Source organism: Setaria viridis, chromosome 2, assembly GCF_005286985.2.
Source record: "Setaria viridis chromosome 2, Setaria_viridis_v4.0, whole genome shotgun sequence".
NCBI classification, from domain to species: domain Eukaryota; kingdom Viridiplantae; phylum Streptophyta; class Magnoliopsida; order Poales; family Poaceae; genus Setaria; species Setaria viridis.
This window is the reverse complement of record NC_048264.2, coordinates 33,499,723-33,520,707: the sequence shown is the minus strand read 5'-3', so window position 1 is coordinate 33,520,707 and position 20,985 is coordinate 33,499,723. Positions and strand designations below refer to the sequence as shown.

The window sequence follows — 20,985 nt, the reverse complement described above, 5'->3', positions numbered from 1 at the left end:
GACCGTTCCCCCGGCCGATCGCCGGTCAGATTACTGTGCGGATTGCCGGAGCAATGTGCCAGTGTGCCTAGGCACGTAGCAGCGGCTGTAGCCAAGGGGCGTCCCCGGCGTCCGGCGAGACGGGTGGGTCGGCATAGACAAATGGCGAGGAACTTGTTTAGTGGCGACGGCAACAAAGCCTACGTTTGGAGCCATGAGCAGCGGCTGGCGATGGCAACAAAGCTTACGTTTGGAGCCACGAGCAGCGGCTGTAGCCAAGGGGCGTCCCCGGCGTCTGGCGAGACGGGTGGGTCGGCATAGACAAATGGCGAGGAACTTGTTTAATGGCGATGGCAACAAAGCCTACGTTTGGAGCCATGAGCAGCGGCACATGGAGCCCCTCATGGCCAAAAGCTCCGCACCCCATTAAACTATGGCGCACTGTTTTGAAACTCTGGAACTCGGCATGTGCATCTACAGTAGCGTGGCACACAAACAGATTCTGTTTTTATTTTGGTGTTCATTACCTGGAGTTTTGATCGCGGTGGAGAAACTCATCGAGCCGGTGGCCGTGCAGAGTGGCAGCATGGTCGTCGTGTTCTTTGGCAAGCAAGATGATGCGGAGCCTGTGATGGTGCTGGATGAACGGCGTCACGCCGACGGCCGGACGGGGTGAGGTGACAACGGTCGTCTGCCGGAGGGGGATTATTTTGCTCCGAGAAAGCGACGGGCAATGGGCTAGGGCGACTGAAGTGAGGTGATGATGGTGATTGTGCAGGTGTAAAAGACGCTCAAAGACAAAAACGACAGCCTTTACCGGCCACCTGCAGGTAAAGCCGTAAAGGGGGCAAGGTAAAGACAGACGATTAGCGAAAGATAATAAAGATGATAAAGAAGTTTATCTTCCACGCGTAACACGCATCAGCAAAAAGAAAGAAAGAAAAAAGAACATGCAGTGAGGGAGAGAGGAGCAATTCGCACGGATGGATCCAAATCCAATTCAGGGAGGCAGGAAGGGAGAGCAAATTCAGGCGGTTTCAGGAGCCGGGACGGCGGGCGATCAGGTCGGTGCCACGCCATGGGTTCCCTGGCTTCGGAGGCGCGGGCGGCAACCCCGGACTGGTGACCGACGGACACGACACCCTGCCGGCGACACGGGTGTTCGGCGGTGACATGTCTCCGCTGTCGCTGCCCCCCACCCTTCCGATCTCGCCCGGACCCCGGTTGGGTTCACGTCGACCCTTTTTCCAGTTGCACGCGCTGATACGCATCACATGCTGTCGATCTGCAGCTGGTGGCAGTTTGGCAAACGTTTGCAGCTCAGGTTGACAGGTTTTCCTTGGTGACGCTGGAGCAGGCCAGCAGGGAGATGGGAGGTGTGCAGGATATGAAGACCAAAGCTTGCCCCGGCAAAGGGCGATCTGCCGGTCGATCTCAATCTCACTCGGAAAAGCACTTTCGTTCGTTCGCTCGTAAAGCCAGATCGTTTTAGTTGTCAAAAAGTGTGTCCAAAAGCATAAGCCTAACACCAGTATTAGTGCCTAATTTGGGTAGGTTTGGGAATTCCTGATATCGCTCATGCTTAGTCAAAAATGAACGCCTGGATCTAGTTCTTTTTTAGTTGTTATTTTTTAAAATATATTTTTTTAGAGATAGGTTATTCATTTTAGAAAGAAACTTTTGAGCGAGTGATTTTAAAAGTAGTGAAAAGAAAATGGAAGGAAGCTAAAGAAAGAGGCCCAGGTACACAAATTGAATATTAAATGGGCCGAGATCCCGGGCCCAGGCCACTATAGTTCAAGGCTTCAAAGCATAGCCCATTTGGTTCGCTCGAAGAGATAGCATAGCCCATTTGATGTCCATTTCCTTCCCTCGAGTCGCCGGCGGGCGTGGAGGCGGCGGCGATGCTGCGGTCGGCGCTACAGCGGGGAGGGGCGGCCGCGCGGCAGGTCGCGTGGGAGGGGGGAGGCTCGCCTAGGGACCTCCTCCGGCAGCGAGTGGCGGAGCGGGAGCGCGCGAGGCGGCGACGGCGCGACCCGGGGCGCGACGAGTTCTTCGTGCCGACGCCGGAGTCGCTGGCGTGGCTCGACTCGGTCTCCCTCCCCATGGTGCTCACCGCAGCCGCCGTCGCCCTCTTCACCAAGCTCCTCATGATGGTACCCCTCCGTGTCCCAGGCCTTGTAGCTGTACCTGGTTTCTCCTAGCTAGGGTTGTTTTCTGTTGCAATTGCAAGTACTTTGTATTTCCTTGAATGCTTTAACATTATGCGAATAGTTGGGTCAATGCGCTAGTATGCATGATGGACCATGGCATGCAGTGTAGAATCTTCAGATTGTTAGATTTGGGCATGTAGATACATTACTGTAGGAACTTGAGAAATTTGTAATTGCTTGTTCTTACAATGATCGTGTTAAGCTACTGCAAATGAATAGTCTCCAGGTGAGGAATTGCAGGATATTTCTAGTTGTCTATTGTCTTCCTAGTGTATGAAATGTTATCCTCTCGGGCTGTGTAGATTTGTGTTATTCCAAGTATGATTTTGTGATATTGAATCTGTTTGACATATCATTCGAATTCAGCTTTTCTACCCTTTCCCATGGATGAATTCTACAAGTTTCCTTTATACTTCCTCCGTTCCAAAATATAGGTTTGTTTAGTTTTTGTCCTAAGTCAAACTTCTCTAACTTTGGCCAAATTTGTAGAATAATGCACCAACATCTGCATACATCAAATTAGTTTCATTAACTCCACCATGAAATATGTCTTGATAATGCTTTTATTTGGCATTGTAGATGTTAATATATTTTTCTATAAACTTGGTCAAGTTATAAACTTTTGACTTAGGACAAAACTAAAACAACCTAAATTTTGGAACAGGGGGTTTAGTTTTTATAATTTCACATTCCTTGCTAGTATCTGCATAATGTTTCATGACAAGATGTGTACATCCTTCTTGTGTAAACTAAATCATCAAGATTCAAGACTGTTGCTTTAAGTCAGGGTTAAAATTCTTAACTACTGGATACTTCATAGCCTGTATGCCATCATAGAAGCATTTGAATTCGATGGTGTTCTTGTAGCTGTTTGCTGGGGCATTAAAATGTTATAAATCTTATTTGGTGTTTTGTGGGCAGGAACATGAAGCTACAGATCAAGAAAGGAGAGAGCGCAAGATAAATAATAGCCACCCTGATCAAGGAAAAGTAAGGATGCTGAGTCGTGAAGAATGGGAAGAGGTCCAAGAAGTCAGGCCAAGGACGCCTTTTGAATCAAAATTAGCTCGTCCACATGCCCGTATAAGAACTGGGGAACCAATGCGACTGGTTAGTACACATATTTCCTATCAGCAGTTTCCGAAATGAAGTTCTGCAATGCTAACTTGTTTCATAGTCTATGTCATTCTCTATCTGTGATATGTGCTAGTACTATTTTATCCACCGTTTTGCTCAGTGATGAAAATTGATGGTTTATTGGTCCATAGTAGATTGTACATGTTTATTACTTCTTGCCATAAATACTTCCCAACGTCTAGATATTCATGGGGTCCTCGTATATTGTTAACTTGTACTACCTAACATCAACATGACACCAGTCAATTTCATTTTTTTAAACTAGTTGAGGAAGAAATTTGCTAATTAATAAAACCAGGTGGACGAATTTCCCATCTCTGCTTGTGTGTTGTTTTATGTTTTGAACCACCTCTCGCTGATAGCTTGTCTAATTACTTATCTTTGTATCCCTGACCTGTAGGAGGATGTCAAGGATTGGGCTACCGATGTAATAACAGATGCTTTTACCAGAGTAGAAGAAAGTACCAAGCAAAAATGATTCAGAAAACAGTCAGTTCATATGATGTCAAAGGTTCATGGGGTTTTTCAAAAAATCACTTACTGTAAATGATAACCTTTCTCATGCATTATTGTAGCCATGTTGACATGTTGTAGAATAATATTTTCTGCACTACAGAAAACTACATGAATATGGATCTGAACCAATTGTCCTTGAGCTGTTCGTGAATCGTGACTTCTCTATTGGCCTGAAGCCTGAACAACATTGATTACAATTTGTTGCCATTTTCCATATGATCACTTCTAACTTCAGATCACCACGTAACTTGAGTTCTTTTTTGAATAATTTCAAAAGGAAGCTCGGTGCCTGCTCATTTTTGCTCAGTACTATATCTTTTTCTCTCAAAAAAGACGGCAAAGAGCTTTGCCGCAAAATGCTATTAGAAAGAAAGTGAGAGATACACCACTAGCCCAGAGGGGTACCACGAAAACAAACGCAAAAATTGTGTATATGGTTTCCGGCTCACACATAGAAGATTGTGTTATACTTCGCTAAAATACTTCATTCTGAATCCAAAATTATTGTGCACGTTTTGAAATTGGAATAGCTATAAATTCTGGTTTGATATCTTGCTGAGTTATTCACGGGTGAAGCTACCTTTCCCCAAATATGTTTTTAAAGTAAGCTAAGATAGAGGCTGCCTGGTGAATGGTGATTAACATTAAGCAGTGGCACATTAAACAGCTTTGATGCCGAATCGAAGATGAATAGAGAACCTTTTCTCAACATCCAACAAGAAGCAAGAAAAAAATATTTTTCATGTATGCTGCTGTTGTGAATTCTGAACAGAGAGTTGTCCAGCTCGAGACTGCAAAGCATACACTCCCATGACAGAACTTTCATGGCCATAAACTTAAGTTGAAGGAAGGCGTGTGCATGTGTATCTGAGAAAAAAAAAATTAAGCAAGCAAGTGTGCTTCAGTTACCAGTATGGTCAAGAACGAATGCAGTGTCGATGAGCGCGGCGAGGGCAAAGCACTGTGCGCCGTGCACACCTTGACCGCATTCTGCAACTGTAGCCGCCGCCTCCTCTTCCAGGCTTTGCCTTCCGCGGAGGGTCCTCCTTTCCTTGTGCTCAACGACGTCTTGCCGCTCCGCCTTCCGCAGCACTGCCAAGATCGCTATCGAGTAACAGCAGTATGGCGGCCACGGTGGCGACGGAAGGCGCGGATATCGCCGGCGAGATCGCCGCCGTGTGCGTGTGCGGACCGCGGGGAAGAAATCCCAAAGATTGTTGGGCCTTCTTGGGCTTGGGCTGTAACGACCACCCCCTTCCTCCTAGTATCGTGGGCTAATTTGGGTTCTATACTACAAGATACATGAGGTCTTATGGGCCAGACCGTGGCACCAGCGCACGATAAAATTATCACGTCTTCGTCTAAAACAAAGAAGAAAGACGGCGGCCATGGCGATTGGGGGATTTAGCTAATAACCGAGCGTTTTCACTTGGCATCCATTTTGCTCTCGATCGAGTGGACCAGTTGCGTCGTCGATGCGAGGAGGCAAATATCCGCCACTCTTCCCATTGTCCCCCGGTCGTCCTCCGTTGAACATCAGAGTTGCCGTCTTGTAGAAACTGGCTACATACCTCGCTCGTTACATACACCACCTATCTTAGGCCTTGTTGTTCATCCGCCTTCAGCCTCAAGTGATAGAGGAAACTCCAATCGAGAAGGACTTGGTCCATTGTTCAGTCAGAGTTCCGTGCTGGGTTTGCCGTAACCTGATGCCGATCGGCTTAGAGAAGCCAGGTCTACTTGTACAAATCGCGGCGGCGGACGCCAGGGCGCACGGACTATGACGGTGAGACAATGACAGTGCGTATTGTAGTGGTCGGATTATTCATGGTGATCGAGATGACGTTGCGAATCTAGCTACCTACAAATGGAAACTGTTCTAGACCCTCCTAGTCCTAGCATAGGACATGCATGCGTATATATGGTGGACAACGTTCATGATCACAGTCGTCCTTGGGTCATACGACATTATTATTATTGAGATCGACATGATCATCCTTTTGGATTGCCCACATTCATACGCCTTCACGTCATGATCCAACAACGACATTGGACACATTCATAGCCTTAGTTTTCTGTGAAGAATCATCTTTCTTTCACCTTGGCCACTAGCTTAGTTTCTCTCGACGCTAGCTATCTCGTCGCAACGCGACATTGGACAAGACAGAACGCGACGTAGTTGGCGAGCTAGTAGCTCCCGAGACGGCAGTGAGGCTGCGAGATTCTGACGGCGACGTGTGACTGCGATCAATTGGCTCTTAGGGCGGCGGTCGTAGTGCGTAAATATGGACAACGCGCATGATATCTATCATTGGGTTGCGGCGGGTGGACCAGGACTACCCAATCAGCGAGCTGCAGCAGAGTCGGCGTCCTGACTTCCTGACCTGGTGGCTGCGGCGAGAGGGAGAGAGAGTGAAAGGCTACCAGGCACGAGCACGACCTGCAACTCCAGGTCGACCACCGTTTGAGATGGAGAGGCTGTTCGCCACGGAGAAGCTCGGGGGCAGGTCGCTGTACCGGTTCCAAGCCGTCACGGTGCTCGTGGGGATATGCCTGGTGCTCTGCTACAGGGCGACGCACTTCCCGGCGGCCGGCTCCGGCGCCGGCAGGGTGGCGTGGCTGGGGATGCTGGCGGCGGAGCTGTGGTTCGGCTTCTACTGGGTCATCACGCAGTCCGTGCGGTGGCGCCCCGTCCGACGACGAACCTTCAAAGACAGGCTCGCCGCCAGGTCTGTCCTCTGTCGCGACAGGAAGCTTTGAGAAGTATGGCTTAAGCCCTTAACTCATGTACCATGGCGATGTCATCTGGAGCAGGTATGGAGAACGGCTACCCAGCGTGGACATCTTCGTCTGCACTGCAGATCCGCAGTCGGAGCCGCCAAGCCTCGTCGTCGCCACAGTCCTGTCGCTCATGGCATACAATTACCCACCTGAGAAACTGAACGTTTACCTCTCAGACGACGGGGGCTCAATTCTCACTTTCTATGCTCTATGGGAGGCCTCCGCGTTCGCTAAGCGTTGGCTTCCATTCTGCAAGAGACACAACATTGAGCCACGGTCACCGGCCGCTTACTTTGCAGAGTCAGACGAGCCTCGTGATCCGAGCATCTCGAAAGAGTGGTCGTTCATCAAGGTATGCATATTCGTCGAACATTGTTAGACGAAACACCTGTAGACAGATGACTGATATTCTTATGGGCAGGGCCTGTATGACGAGATGACAGAGCGAATTGATTCAGCTGTTCGGTCAGATAACGTTCCTGAAGAAATCAGAGTAAATCATAAAGGATTTTCTGAATGGAGTACAGGAATTACCTCGAAAGATCACCAACCAATTGTTCAGGTAGCTTTCATATCCTCCAAGAGTTGGTGAAAGTGTGTTTTTTATTCCACAATTCTGGAGTGCAGAAATTCACAATGTTTGAGACTCCAAGTTCTGAATTCTTTGCTAGGTTCTGATAGATGGGAAAGACAGAGATGCAGTTGACGAGGAAGGAAATGTACTACCTACACTGGTTTACATGGCACGAGAGAAGAGGCCTCAGTGCCACCATAACTTCAAAGCTGGAGCAATGAACGCTTTGGTACACTCACTAATCTTTATCAGACCATCACCTCTAAACAAACTTAACCAACATGTCGTAAAATCCATACTTCATATTAGAGTAAATATTCGTTTCTTACACTTAAGAGTAAATATACCGTAGCAAAGCTCACAACAATTCTCATAAACATATGTACTCGCATTAGCATAGTTCTAGCTAAATGCAAAATATCATCCATGAAAAATACAAATAATGGTTTAACCGCAATGGATATTCAAATATGACAGCTTTCCAATCGAAATGCAGATAAGGGTGTCATCGGTGATAAGCAACGGCCCTATCATCTTGAATGTGGACTGTGATATGTATTCCAACAACAGCGATGCAATCAGAGATGCGATGTGCTTCTTCCTTGATGAAGAAATGGGTCACAAGATCGCATTCGTGCAGCATCCTCAGAACTATAACAATATGACCAAGAATAACATATATGGCAACTCATTCACTGTTCTCAGTCATGTCAGTAATATCAGCTGTAACTTCAATATTGTTCTCTCATAGCAGTATATGCAATCATCATACATGCAATGGCCCTAACATTGCTACTGAATCTGCAGGTGGAGCTAAGAGGTTTCGACGGTGTGGATGGACCTCTCTATATTGGCACTGGATGCTTCCACAGAAGGGAGAGCTTATGTGGTAGGAGGTTCACCAATGACTATAAGGAAGACTGGGACAGAGGAATTAATAAGGAAAAAAGAGAACTGTCCATAAATAAGATTGAAGAGAAAGCAAAGTTGCTAACAACATGCACTTACGAACATAACACACAGTGGGGAAATGAGATTGGGGTCAAGTATGGTTTCCCAGCGGAAGATGTCATCACTGGGTTGACAATACATTGCAGAGGATGGAAGTCAGTCTGCAACAATCCAACAAGAGCAGCATTTGTTGGTGTAGGTCCAACAACACATGCACAGACAATGCTGCAACACAAGAGATGGAGTGAGGGCAATCTATCAATTTTTCTTTCGAAGTACTGCCCCTTCATCTTTGGAAACGGAAAGATCAGTTTACAACATCAAATGGCCTACTCAGTCTATGGTTTGTGGGCAATGAACTCACTCCCTACACTATATTATGTTATCATCCCTTCACTGGGCCTTCTCAAAGGCATCCGCCTCTTCCCTGAGGTATGCTAAATGATAAGTATTAATTAAATTTCAAATGACTGAATTGAAACTAACATGATGCTCTTATTCCATCTAGATTACGAGTCCATGGATCATGCCTTACATATATGTCTCAGTTGTGAAAAATATTTACAGCGCATATGAGGCATTATTATATGGAGATACATTGAGAGGATGGTGGAATGGACAAAGGATGTGGATGATTAGAAGAATAACATCATACCTCTATGGCACTATTGACACCATCAGGAAGTTGTTAGGACTGTCAAAGATGCGGTTTGAAGTTTCACCAAAGGTAAGTGATGAAGATGAATCGAAAAGGTACGAGCAAGAAATTATGGAATTTGGAACATGGTCGACAGTTTATGTAATCATTGCAACCGTGGCATTACTCAACCTTGTGTGCCTGGTGGGATGGCTATGTCAAATCTTGACAAGTGGCGGCCGGAATATGCCGTTGAATGGATTTTGCCTCCAGGTCGTTCTATGCGGGCTGCTAGTGATCATCAATATCCCAATCTATGAAGCAATGTTCCTTAGGAAGGACAGAGGGAGAATACCATTCTCAGTCACGCTAGCTTCCGTTGGCGTTGTGATGTTTGCCCTCTCTCTGTACCATTATTTTGAGGTCTAAATAAAAAGGCACAAGGAAATAATAGACGTTTATGTATAATCAGAAAACTTAATATCTCTTATATTATATGAAACGAATGCACGTCGATAAAAAGAATTCTTGTATTTTAGCAATTCTTTCATCTGTCCAAAACATACTCGAATAGAGGTCTCACATGTGTGTGCGATGTGCAGGGCTAGACACCGATGCTGCTCGGCTAGTTACCGAAATGAGTGAAAAGGCTGGCTCAGCTTGGCGCATTAGTATCTCAAGTCAATTTGTTAGGCTCGCGAGCCAGATGGTAATTTGAAATTACCATCTCAACATATATGAAATGTAAAAAATAGTAATTATAAAGTCTAAACTCTAAAATCTATTATGCATGGAACACCTCGGCTAGCTCAGCTCGGTTTAGCTTTGATAGCTCGACTCACTATGTTAGGCCTTTAGCCTTCTAGCTTGTTTGGCTCGTGATCTGGCTCGAGCCAACTCGTTAACAAAATGAGAAAAACAGCTGCTCGGCTCGTTAAAAAAAAAATCCACCGAGCCAGCTCGTGAGCTTCTAGCTCGGTGTCTAGCCTTAGCGATGTGTGTGGCTCAGCACCGAAATGGTGCCTCTAGTATGATGAAGTTTCATTCTAAGTTTTTTTTTTAGAGAAAGGCCAACAACGTGATAAAATCTGTTATTCGCTATACATGCATGTGTCTATGGTACGTATGGCAATACTCATCTATCTATATCCAAGTAACTAGCTAGAGAAATATTTGAGCAACAGAGACATGAAAATATGGGAGCCTTTTCGTCACCAAGACGTCCCCTATTACTCCTCTTCTTTCCAGAGGAAGATACAAGGGCACAAGAACAACGCACGCCGAGCGTGTGTCAGCCACCAAGAACCACAAGCACTAGAATGCCGCTAGATAGCCTTATCACTACCGCAGGGCCCGACATGGTCCTGCAATCTTTCACCTTCCATGGACACAATCACGACATAGACTGGAAGAACGATGGACAGCGAGGCAGGTGATCTGATATATGGCACGTTTTGAGAATAACTGAGGCTGTGGACAATGTTTTGGCAGCCACGGGATTGATTTGGCCTGGCCCCAAAATAATAGATGAGTTAGCTCTCATGGTGATCATAGGCGATTGTGATCATAGGCAATCCATGCAATTGGTTGTACGGAGACCAACAGTCCACCACCAGCAATTGATTTTTGGCTTATGTGAAGTCCACGAAAGTGACTGTCAAGGCGACAAATCACAACAGGATACTAGATGAGTTGCAATTGCGACAAATCACAACAGGAGACCACCCCGGTTGCTAATGTCCCTCTAGTTCGGAATGAACCGTCAGCCTTTGATTACCAAGATATTTTCTATCATCATCATAGTTAGAAAGGATTAAAGGATACGGCCGATGACGGAAACCTCCCGTGGAAAGGGTCCGGCGATGGCGACGCTCTCGTCGCGACGCGACACACACTGAAGAAGCCAGAAGGCAGTTTGCACCCGATGCTGACTCTTTTAACGGAAGTGTGTGTCGTCTCTTGTAACGGCGACCTGCGGATCGGCTGTAGCTACATATATTTGGACAACGCACATGGTGCTGTGTATCCTTGGACCTGGGTGCTTGTCTATTATTGGAGCAGCAGGGTAATCGTCGTAGACAGAGACAAAAACCCGGGACGACGGGTCCATTCGCAGATCAGGGCGATCGAAATCAAACGCGTGCGTAACGGTTCCAGCTGGAAAACTGAACATTTATCCTGGTTGGTTTTTAATCCGGTACTAACATGAGTATTAGTATCGAGTCTAACGGCTAGTTTCTCTGAAGCCCCCCGTGATCCCCTTTAATACCGGTTGGGAGCTCCAACCGGTACTAAAGGTTACCCATTAGTACCAGGTGAAACCTCCACCTGTGCCTGAGGGCACATTAGTATCGGGTGAAGGCTCCACCCGGTATTAACCTCCGATCCCAGCACCCACCCTCGTGCGCCTCCTTATCCGCTCCCCCTCCCTTCTCCCTCCTCCCTCTCTCACCCTCGGCCCGCCAACCTTCTCCCTCCCTCTCTCCCTCCCCCGCCGGCCTTCTCCCTCTCTCCCTCCTCTCCTACCGGCCCTCCCTCTCCCCTTCCTCTCTCCCTCCCCAGCCGGCCTTGTCCCTCCCTCCCTCCTCTCCTACCAGTCCTCCCTCTCTTCCTCCCCCGCCGGCCTTCTCCCTTCCTCCCTCCTCTTCTACCGGCCTCCCTCTCTTACTATCGACCCCTAGCTACCACCCTCCGCCCCTTTGCTACCCCTCCCCTTCCCCCTCTGCTCACCCCTCACTGCTAGTGGAGAGCAGCGGCAGGGCGAGGTGCAGTGGCAGTGACGGAGGACGCGAACGGCGGGCTTAGGCTGCGGGCTACAGCTACGATGGCGGGCTCGGCAGTGTGGCGGCCTCGGCGGGTGGCGGCGTGGCCTCGGCTTCCTCTCCCCCGATACGCCTCCCCCCCTCTTGGCAGGGGTGCGGCCGGGGCTTCGGCGGGGTGCGGCCGGCTGGATCCGGCAGGGTCGCGAATGTCGGCTGCCGGTGGGGGTGGCGGCGGCCAGATCTAGTGAGGTGCGACCGGCGGGGCGCGGGGGAGGATCTGCCGGCGCCGACGAGCACGGTGGCGGGGCAGCCGGGCGTGGTCGGCGGGATGCAGCTCGCCCACGGCGGCGGGGTGTGGCTTGGGCGGCGGGGTGTGGCTTGGGCGGTCGGGCCGGCGGGGTGCGGCTCGGGCTCGAGCAGGGTGCGGCTTGGGCCGGTTGGATTTTTTTTATTTTTAATACCCTTTTAGTACCGGTTATTTGATCCGGTACTAAAGGTCCTCCTAATACCGAAGTAGCAATACCAGTTGTACAACCGGTACTAAAGACCGGTACTAAAGGAAGCTAGTAATCGGTATTGAAGGTATTTTCCCAGCAGTGAGTCGATAGATGTGGAGTAGTGTAGACCTCAAGAACGTGTACCCCCGATCTTGATTGACGGCACCCGTGACGCCGTCGGAGGAGCTGACGTGCACCCTGACACAGAAGAGGGGAAGCCATCACTGGCTGAAATTAAAAAAGATCCGTGTACCGGTCGGCCTCCAATCAGTGAGCTCATTACCAGGCAGGCACGACCCGCAACTCCGGCGGCTAGCCGCTCGCACACGCACCTGCCGCCTGATCAACCGGAGGCGCAACGAGGCCGAGACCATCACGTCGAACGCAGCCCACCATCACCAGTGGCTACAGCGATCACGGGGCCATGCTGCGTTTCCTGAGACTCGATCAGACACAAGGCTGCCACACGAGGTAGCGTCGCTCTGTATGTCCGTGGTGTGGCAGCAAGATGCAGATGATGGATCTTTACCTGGACACACTAGTGTCTATGCATGGCTCTCTGCCCACACCGTGGTACACACACCCACCACCAGAAAATGGCCATCGTAGACGCCAGAGCTTACTGCCTCACAAGGGTCATGTTTAGTTACCCCAAATTCCTAACTTTAGCACTATGTAAAAAGAAGATTCCCCATCACATCAAACTTGCGGTACATGCATGGAATACTAAATGTAGACGAAATTAAAAACTAATTACACAGTTTTGTTGTACTTTGCGAGACGAATCTTTTAAGCCTAATTAGTCAATGTTTGGATAATAATTTACAAATACAAACGAAATGCTACAGTTGCACATTTATGGCAAAATGCCAATTTTACTACTTCCAAATTGGAAACTAAACAAGTCCAGGTCACACTGCATCTCATGACGCTCGCCGACTGCCACATCCAATAGCGTCGCGCCTTAATGTGTGGCAGCTACGTAGACATAGAGTAATGCCATGGTTAAGTTGGATCTCTCACTGTGCCGTCGATCTGCAGCAGCCATGGGTCGCTACTGGCTACCTTGTCAGTGTCAGCAGCAATATGATACACCATCAGAAAATTAGAGGCCCACGCGCGCCGTCGCTCCACCGGCGCTAATGTTATATTCGCCGCGCCGGTGCTCTCCCTCCACCCGTTGTCCCATACATACTACATGCCACACTCCGAGTAGCTACTCCACATCGGGGAGGAGATGGAGAGGCTGTTCGCCACCGAGAAGCTCGGGGGCAGGGCGCTGTACAAGCTCCACGCCACAACCCTGTTCGTGGGGATATGCCTGGTGCTCTGCTACAGGGCCACGCACGTCCCGGCGGCCGGCAGGGCGGCGTGGCTGGGGATGCTGGCGGCGGAGCTGTGGTTCGGCTTCTACTGGGTCATCACGCAGTCCGCGCGGTGGTGCCCCATCCGCCGCTGCGCCTTCAAGGACAGGCTCGCTGCCAGGTCTTTCAGTCCTGCCACATATTTATATATTGCACGTACTTCTTGTATCTGCTAGTTATTATTACTATTCGTTTTGATTTTTTCAGATACATAATAATTTTTTATTATATATGTATCTAGATATAATATATATTTAGTTGCATAACAAAAGCTATGTATTTTATAAAAGCCAAAACGAACAATACATGTTCCTAATCTGCCGTTTGTGTTAACGAAGCATAGTAGCTCAGTGAAAAGCTAGTTACAAGTAGAAGCAGCTGGCCGGTAACCCCGCCCCTAAGACCATGCTAACCTTGCGTCAGTGTTTAAAATCGCCAGCTTAAGCGGCACAACTCTAAAACAGTTAATAGTGGTTCTAAATAGGATTATAGTGACTAAATTGTGCATTATCATCCTGCCTGAAACACCTATAGCGATAGCTATATGTAGTGGGAAATTTAAAACCTTATCTTGCGTAAGTGAGAATTACTAGTAGCTTGTCATTGAACAATTAATTAGTTTGTACTCCCTCCGTTCCAAATTGTAGGTCGTTTTGGCATTTCTAGGTGCATAATTTTTGCTATGCATCTAGATATAGTCTATGTTTAGATGCATAATATCTATGAATTTAGAAAAGCTAAAACGACCTACAATTTGAAACGAAGGGAGTAGAGTGTAAGCACAACTAACATGGATGGAGTAATTCAAGTTTTTTCCTAAATTAATTTTTTAAAAATTAACTAAGTTTATAGAGAAGAGTATTGACTTTTGTGACACCAAACATGTATACTAGAAAAATATAATCATAACAAATCTATGGTACTAATTTGATATAATAATATTTGTACAATTTTTATATAAACTTTATCAAACTTAAGATTGTTTAATTTAAGATAAAACGAGAACTGTTTTTTTAGGACAAAGTACCTTTGAAACCTACTTTAGTGTGGCGAAGACCACATACCAGTGAACCACAAGCACCACGACCGGACCAAGACACGAGAGGGCAGATAGGGCGATTGATGACATATACATTAGACTAGGGTCCATTTTCTTTAAAGAAGGAAATCGGTTCGGCACTTCTGCTGCATCATACCTGACCCACTGCATGCCAACCCAACCAAGCACGGGACCATAGCCTAAAATTATAGTCTGAAACGAACTATTTCGAATCATGTTTATTTGTTGTGCTCATGCCATCTTTGAGATGTAAACATGGCATCTATGGCAAACATTAACGTAGATAGCATGTCATTTGGAGCAGGTACGGGGAGCGGCTACCCTGCGTGGACATCTTCGTCTGCACTGCAGATCCGCAGTCGGAGCCACCAAGCCTCGTCATGGCCACAGTCCTCTCACTCATGGCGTACAATTACCCACCTGAGAAACTGAACGTGTACCTCTCCGACGACGGTGGATCCATTCTCACTTTCTATGCTCTGTGGGAGACCTCCGCCTTCGCAAAGCACTGGCTTCCATTCTGCAGGAGATACAAAATCGAGCCAAGGTCACCTGCCGCTTACTTTGCCCAGTCAGATAAGCCTAGTGATCCGAGAGCTTTAGAAGAATGGTCGTTCGTCAAGGTATGCGTATTATATTTCAGACATTGTTAGTTAAAACAGCTGTGAACATATTCCCTATTGCAATTGATGTTCTTTTGTGCAGGGCCTGTACGAAGAAATGACGGAGCGAATCGATTCTGCTGTTAGGTCAGGCAAAGTTCCTGAACAAATCAGAGTAAATCATAAAGGATTTTCTGAATGGAATACAGGGGCAAACTCAAAAGACCACCAGCCAATTGTTCAGGTAGCTTTCCCATCTCCCAAACTGGACAAATGATTTTTCATAATTTTTTGTTGAAGAATTTAAGAGATATTGATATTCCAGAGAGCTAAATTTGCTCATTTGCCAGATTCTGATAGATGGGAAAGACAGAGATGCAGTTGATAATGAAGGAAATGTACTGCCTACACTGGTTTACATGGCACGTGAGAAGAGGCCTCAGTACCACCATAACTTCAAAGCTGGGGCAATGAATGCTCTGGTACACTCTAACCTTTATCAGTCCATCATCTGTAACTTTACAAATATACGTAAACTCTGCAGTTCACATTAGCTTATTTGCTAGCAGCAAGCTTGTTGAAATAAATTGTTATTTCCATAATCACAACGTTTCTTGTTATTTCCATAATCACAAAGTTTCTAGTTATGACAAGAGTAGCCAAAAGGTCAGGCAGGACATGCTATCATTACTTTACTTCAGAGAAAATCATAACACGGAGTTCACCTCTAGCCTTTTGTGGTAATAGATGTAAAAAGTACACTTCAAATCCGCTGTAGCTGCAAATATATGGCTATATGAGATAACCTATTCACGGCTGCCAGAGACCACTAAGAGTGTTATGGACTGCAGAGTCTGAAAATTCTCATAAACAAACTCAGCATCAGTTATTAGTATCAGGCCAATTAAATACACATTGCACTCCATGAAAGAAAAATTGCTTAACCACAATGCATATTGCTAAGTTCCCAGCTTTCCATTTTAAATGCAGATAAGGGTATCATCGGTGATAAGCAACAGCCCTATAATTATGAATGTGGATTGTGATATGTATTCAAACAACAGCGATTCAATCAGAGAGGCACTGTGCTTCTTCCTGGATGAAGAAACGGGTCACAAGATCGCATTTGTGCAGTACCCTCAGAACTATAACAATATGACCAAGAATAACATATATGGCAACTCACTCAATGTCATCAATAAGGTCAGTAATTTCATATGTAACTTAAATACCCTTCTCACATAGCAGCATATGCAATCATCATACATGCAATGGACCTAACATCACTACTGAATCTTAAGGTGGAGATGGGTGGTATGGACACTTGGGGTGGCCCATTGTATATTGGCACTGGATGCTTCCATAGAAGAGAGGCCCTATGCGGCAGGACCTTCACCAAAGACTACAAGGAAGACTGGGACCGAGGAATTAAGACACAACAGGGCATAGACCTGACTGAAGAGAAAGCAAAGTCGTTAGCAACCTGCACTTATGAACTTAACACACAGTGGGGAAATGAGATTGGATTGAAATATGGTTGCCCAGTGGAAGATGTTATCACCGGACTGGCAATACATTGTAGAGGATGGAATTCGGTCTACAATGATCCCCCAAGAGCAGCATTTGTCGGTGTAGCCCCTACAACAATGGCTCAGACAATACTTCAGCACAAGCGATGGAGCGAGGGTAATTTTTCGATTTTTCTTTCAAAATACTGCCCCTTCTTATTTGGACATGGAAAAACTAGGTTGCCACATCAAATGGGCTACTCCATCTATGGTTTGTGGGCACCCAACTCGCTACCTACTTTGTACTATGTTGTCATCCCTTCACTAGGCCTTCTCAAGGGCACCCCCTTGTTCCCTGAGGTATGTAGTATGTTACATGACAAGTCTTACTTCAGTTTCGTATGATTTGCATTGAAACTAACATGATTCCTTTATTTTGTTTAGATTATGAGTCCATGGATCACACCTTTCATATATGTCTCTGTTGTGGAGAATATTTACAGCCTGTATGAGGCATTAACATCTGGAGACACATTGAAAGGATGGTGGAATGGACAGAGAATGTGGATGGTTAAAAGAATAACCTCGTATCTTTATGGCGTCATTGACAACATCAGGAAGTTGTTAGGACTGTCAAAGATGGGTTTTGTAGTTTCACCAAAGGTAAGTGATGAAGATGAGTCAAAAAGGTACGAGCAAGAAATCATGGAATTTGGAACGTCTTCACCAGAATATGTGATCATTGCAACCATTGCATTACTCAACCTCGTGTGCCTGGTGGGAGGGCTATGTCGAATCTTGACAAGTGGCCAGAATATGCAGTTGAATGGATTTTTCCTCCAGGTCGTTCTATGCGGGTTGCTTGTGATCATTAATATCCCAATCTATGAAGCAATGTTCCTCAGGAAGGACAGAGGGAGAATACCATTCTCAGTCACACTAGCTTCTCTTGGCTTTGTGATGCTGGCCCTCTTTGTACCAATATTTTGATGTCCTAAAAAGGGCACAGTGAATAACAAATACTTTGTATGTTCTAATCATAAATTATCTACCTTATTGTACCTTAATATCTCTTATACGATACTAAAAAAAATATATGGTGAAAAAAGGATCCTTTGTATTCTAGCATTGCTTTCAGCTGTCCCATGTAAAAATGCACTAGAATAGAAATAGACTGGATATTTCATTTTCTTATTGTTTAAAAAATGAGTCCATGTTAAATTTTCCTATTGTTTTCTATTTTTGACTAATTCCATTTCAATTGTGTGGAAAGAAATAGACTGGATATTCATTAAACTTGCTTCCTTGCATGTAATTATTGATTTTTTTTCTATTACCGATTTTGAGAAAGAAACAATATATCAAAAAAGGAAATGAATGTGCAAGTGGTGAAAATGGAGAGACAAGGGCTAGTAATTGCAGATAAGATCAATAATCAAGTGGTGGATCTGTGGATGAATCAGACAGTGGACGTCCACAACTTCACCATCGTTTTCGGCTGCTAAAGGTGACAGGGCATCAGGAACCAGTGATTCTTTCCATGGAAAGAGGCAGCTGATGACGCCCAACGCAAGGCAACAACAAAGAAGCCGGAAGGTAGTAAACATGCATCTGTACCCCGTGACTAGTTGCCTAGCTCCTGTGAGGTTGCTGCGATTCTAACCTGACCCATGGATTGGTCCTTGGTGCTAGCAACTGCATCTGGATGACACACACAATGACACAACCTACTACAGGAGATATGCCTGGTGCTCTACTACAGGGCAACACACGTCCCGGGAGCCGGCTCCGGGGCCGGCAGGGCGGCGTGGCTGGGGATGCTGGTGGCGGAGCTGTGGTTTGGCTTCTACTGGGTCATCACGCAGTCTGTGCAGTGGTGCCCCGTCCGACGACGAACCTTCAAGGACAGGACTCGTCGCCAGGTTTCTGTCCATCCCGCTATTCACACACCCATGCACCATTAACCGTTTGTACTTTCTGAAAGGATTTCATCAACCTGCTACCAGCATATAACCGTTGCCTGGCACCAATCAACTTGTAGATTTAAAACCCCTTTGATGACATACGCATCAGCTTGGGTCATCCATGAATCCGACTGGATTTAAAACGACATATATCCTACATACTGATGGCTGAATGGGCAAGACCTGGATTCTAATATTTGATTAGCAGGTATCCCCAGCTGTGGGTAACAAAATAACCACAGACGACAAAGTTGTAGCACAGGAACAGACGGGACAAAACTAGCTTAATTCGTAGTGGGAATGATCGATCTCTTTTCAGATTATCTTTTTGCCGCATGAAAAGTAACAAGTGATTATACTCTATGTAGTGAGAGCTTTAACATACCTACCTCGTTATCTTGGAGCAGATTTGGAGAACAGTTACCTTGTGTGGACATCTTCGTATGCACTGCAGATCCACAAACAGAGCCACCAAGTCTCGTCATCTCCACGGTCCTATCAGTCATGGCGTATAATTACCCAGCTGAGAAATTAAGCATGTATCTCTCAGATGATGGATGCTCGATTCTCACTTTCTATGCTCTATGGGAGGCTTCCGTGTTCGCAGAGCATTGGCTACCATTCTGCAAGAGATGTAACATTGAGCCTAGGTCACCAGCTGCTTACTTCTCAGAGTCAGATAATTCTAACGATTTGTACATCTCAAAAGAATGTTCATTCATCAAGGTAATAAGCAGTGCACCAGTTGAGATAGCGATACAGGCATACAGCACGTAAGGGCATGTCACATGTGGCCTATTATTCAAATTAAATATTTGATTGACATGGTAACTGATACTTTGAACAGAGCCTGTATGAGGAAATGATTGAGCAAATTGCTTCAGCTGTCATGTCAGGTGAAATTCCAGGAGAAATAAAAGCAAAACATAAAGGATTTTCTGAATGGAATTTAGAAATAACCTCCAAAAATCACCAGCCAATTGTTCAGGTAGCTTTCCTGTTCTCCAAATTGGAGCATGACTTTCATGATTCTGGAGTGAAGATAATATAATATTTGAGATTCCAAACTTTAAAGTTACTTCTTTGCTAGATTCTTATAAACGTGAAAGATATAAATGCAGCTGACAGTGAAGAAAATGTGCTACCAACACTGGTATACATGGCACGTGAGAAGAGGCCTCAATACCTCCACAACTTCAAAGCTGGGGCAATGAATGCTCTGGTCCACTCACTAACCTTGCCTTGCATCGTTATCAGCTAATTTTAACAGATTTACCTTTAAACTTCCGACTTTACATGATAGTATGCACCCATTTTCTTCTATGTACTGGCAAGAACCCACTAGTTGAATCAAATTCTGCTTTCATAATCATGAAATTTCTGACATGCTATCGTTTTGTTTAGAAAAGAATGGGATGCAATTGACAAAAGGCATGAATTTTGCTTAATTAGGTACACCTTCACCGCTTGTCTACACCGTACATAGTGCATGGGTCTATGTGACATAAAATTAAAATTTTGAAATTTGAATAAAGATAAAGTGTACCACGTTTGGGAACATTACCAATGCAAACATGAGCAATGTAGAATAATACTTGCATCAGCAGTATGTCATAGAATTCTCCAAGTGCTTGAAAGTTTAACAAATTTTAGAACCTCCACTATTCAGTCCTTTGTAGAACTCTATAGTTCAAATCTGTTGGTTTTACTTAGATGCAAGTAACATATTCATAACTGGGAGATATCACTAGGGAGTGGTAGGGGGTCTGACAATTAACATAAAAAACTCGCATTAGAACCATGATGGCTAAAAATAAATATAATGTATTGTATACTCCATGAAAGACTACAATGCCTTTTAACAATGAAAATTTCAAAAATATATCATTGTTTATTGAAATTCAGATAAGGGTTTCATCAGCGATAAGCAACAGCCCTATAGTCATGAATGTGGATTGTGATATGGTATTCCAACAACTGTGATTCAATCAGAGATGCATTATGCTTCTTCCTTGATGAAGAAATGGGTCACAAGATTGGATTTGTGCAGTACCCTCAGAACTATTATAACTAGAAACTGCGGCACGGACATTGCCACGCCTACCTGGATGGCCTGTGTATTTTGGTCATTTTAGCCCTTCTGTTTTGTAGTAATGGTTAATATACATGGTAAAACAGTACTGTTTAGCTAAACAACGCATATGCAGTAAGTCCATATTTTCCACCATGTTCAAGATCATGAACCAAAAGGCAATCGGTACAAAACTGAAAATCATCATCTAATTAAAAAATTGGGTCCTTTCTAGTCTGTACCATGATGGCTGATACGCAAAGAAACAAATTCAGAGGCAATGGACCATCCAAATAACGGAACCAGGATCAGACATACATAATAAACATACCTATTTGAACCAAGATTTCAGGATCTCTAATCAAATGT

The 20,985-nt window shown here is 45.5% G+C and overlaps 3 protein-coding genes and 1 pseudogene across 3 annotated transcripts; all 4 read left to right on the top strand.

The window, feature by feature from the left end:
* Window positions 1-1,831: 1,831 nt before the first annotated feature.
* LOC117843887 (uncharacterized) lies at window positions 1,832-3,996 on the top strand. Its single transcript, XM_034724636.2, has 3 exons — window positions 1,832-2,135; window positions 3,114-3,302; window positions 3,730-3,996. The coding sequence occupies exons 1-3, from the start codon at window positions 1,884-1,886 to the stop codon at window positions 3,805-3,807; spliced, it is 519 nt and encodes a 172-aa protein (XP_034580527.1). The 5' UTR covers window positions 1,832-1,883; the 3' UTR covers window positions 3,808-3,996.
* A 2,162-nt stretch (window positions 3,997-6,158) lies between these two features.
* Window positions 6,159-9,330, top strand: LOC117846306 (cellulose synthase-like protein E6). Its single transcript, XM_034727449.2, has 7 exons — window positions 6,159-6,574; window positions 6,660-6,978; window positions 7,048-7,188; window positions 7,298-7,429; window positions 7,697-7,909; window positions 8,008-8,583; window positions 8,660-9,330. Exons 1-7 carry the CDS (start codon window positions 6,315-6,317, stop codon window positions 9,215-9,217), a joined length of 2,199 nt encoding a protein of 732 aa, XP_034583340.1. The 5' UTR covers window positions 6,159-6,314; the 3' UTR covers window positions 9,218-9,330.
* Window positions 9,331-13,215: 3,885 nt separating this feature from the next.
* Window positions 13,216-17,706, top strand: LOC117843431 (cellulose synthase-like protein E6). The gene is made up of 7 exons (XM_034724016.2): window positions 13,216-13,532; window positions 14,776-15,094; window positions 15,177-15,317; window positions 15,424-15,555; window positions 16,064-16,276; window positions 16,375-16,941; window positions 17,026-17,706. Exons 1-7 carry the CDS (start codon window positions 13,285-13,287, stop codon window positions 17,569-17,571), a joined length of 2,166 nt encoding a protein of 721 aa, XP_034579907.1. The 5' UTR covers window positions 13,216-13,284; the 3' UTR covers window positions 17,572-17,706.
* A 1,222-nt stretch (window positions 17,707-18,928) lies between these two features.
* LOC140221921 (cellulose synthase-like protein E6) lies at window positions 18,929-19,619 on the top strand (annotated as a pseudogene).
* The last annotated feature ends 1,366 nt before the right edge of the window (window positions 19,620-20,985 follow it).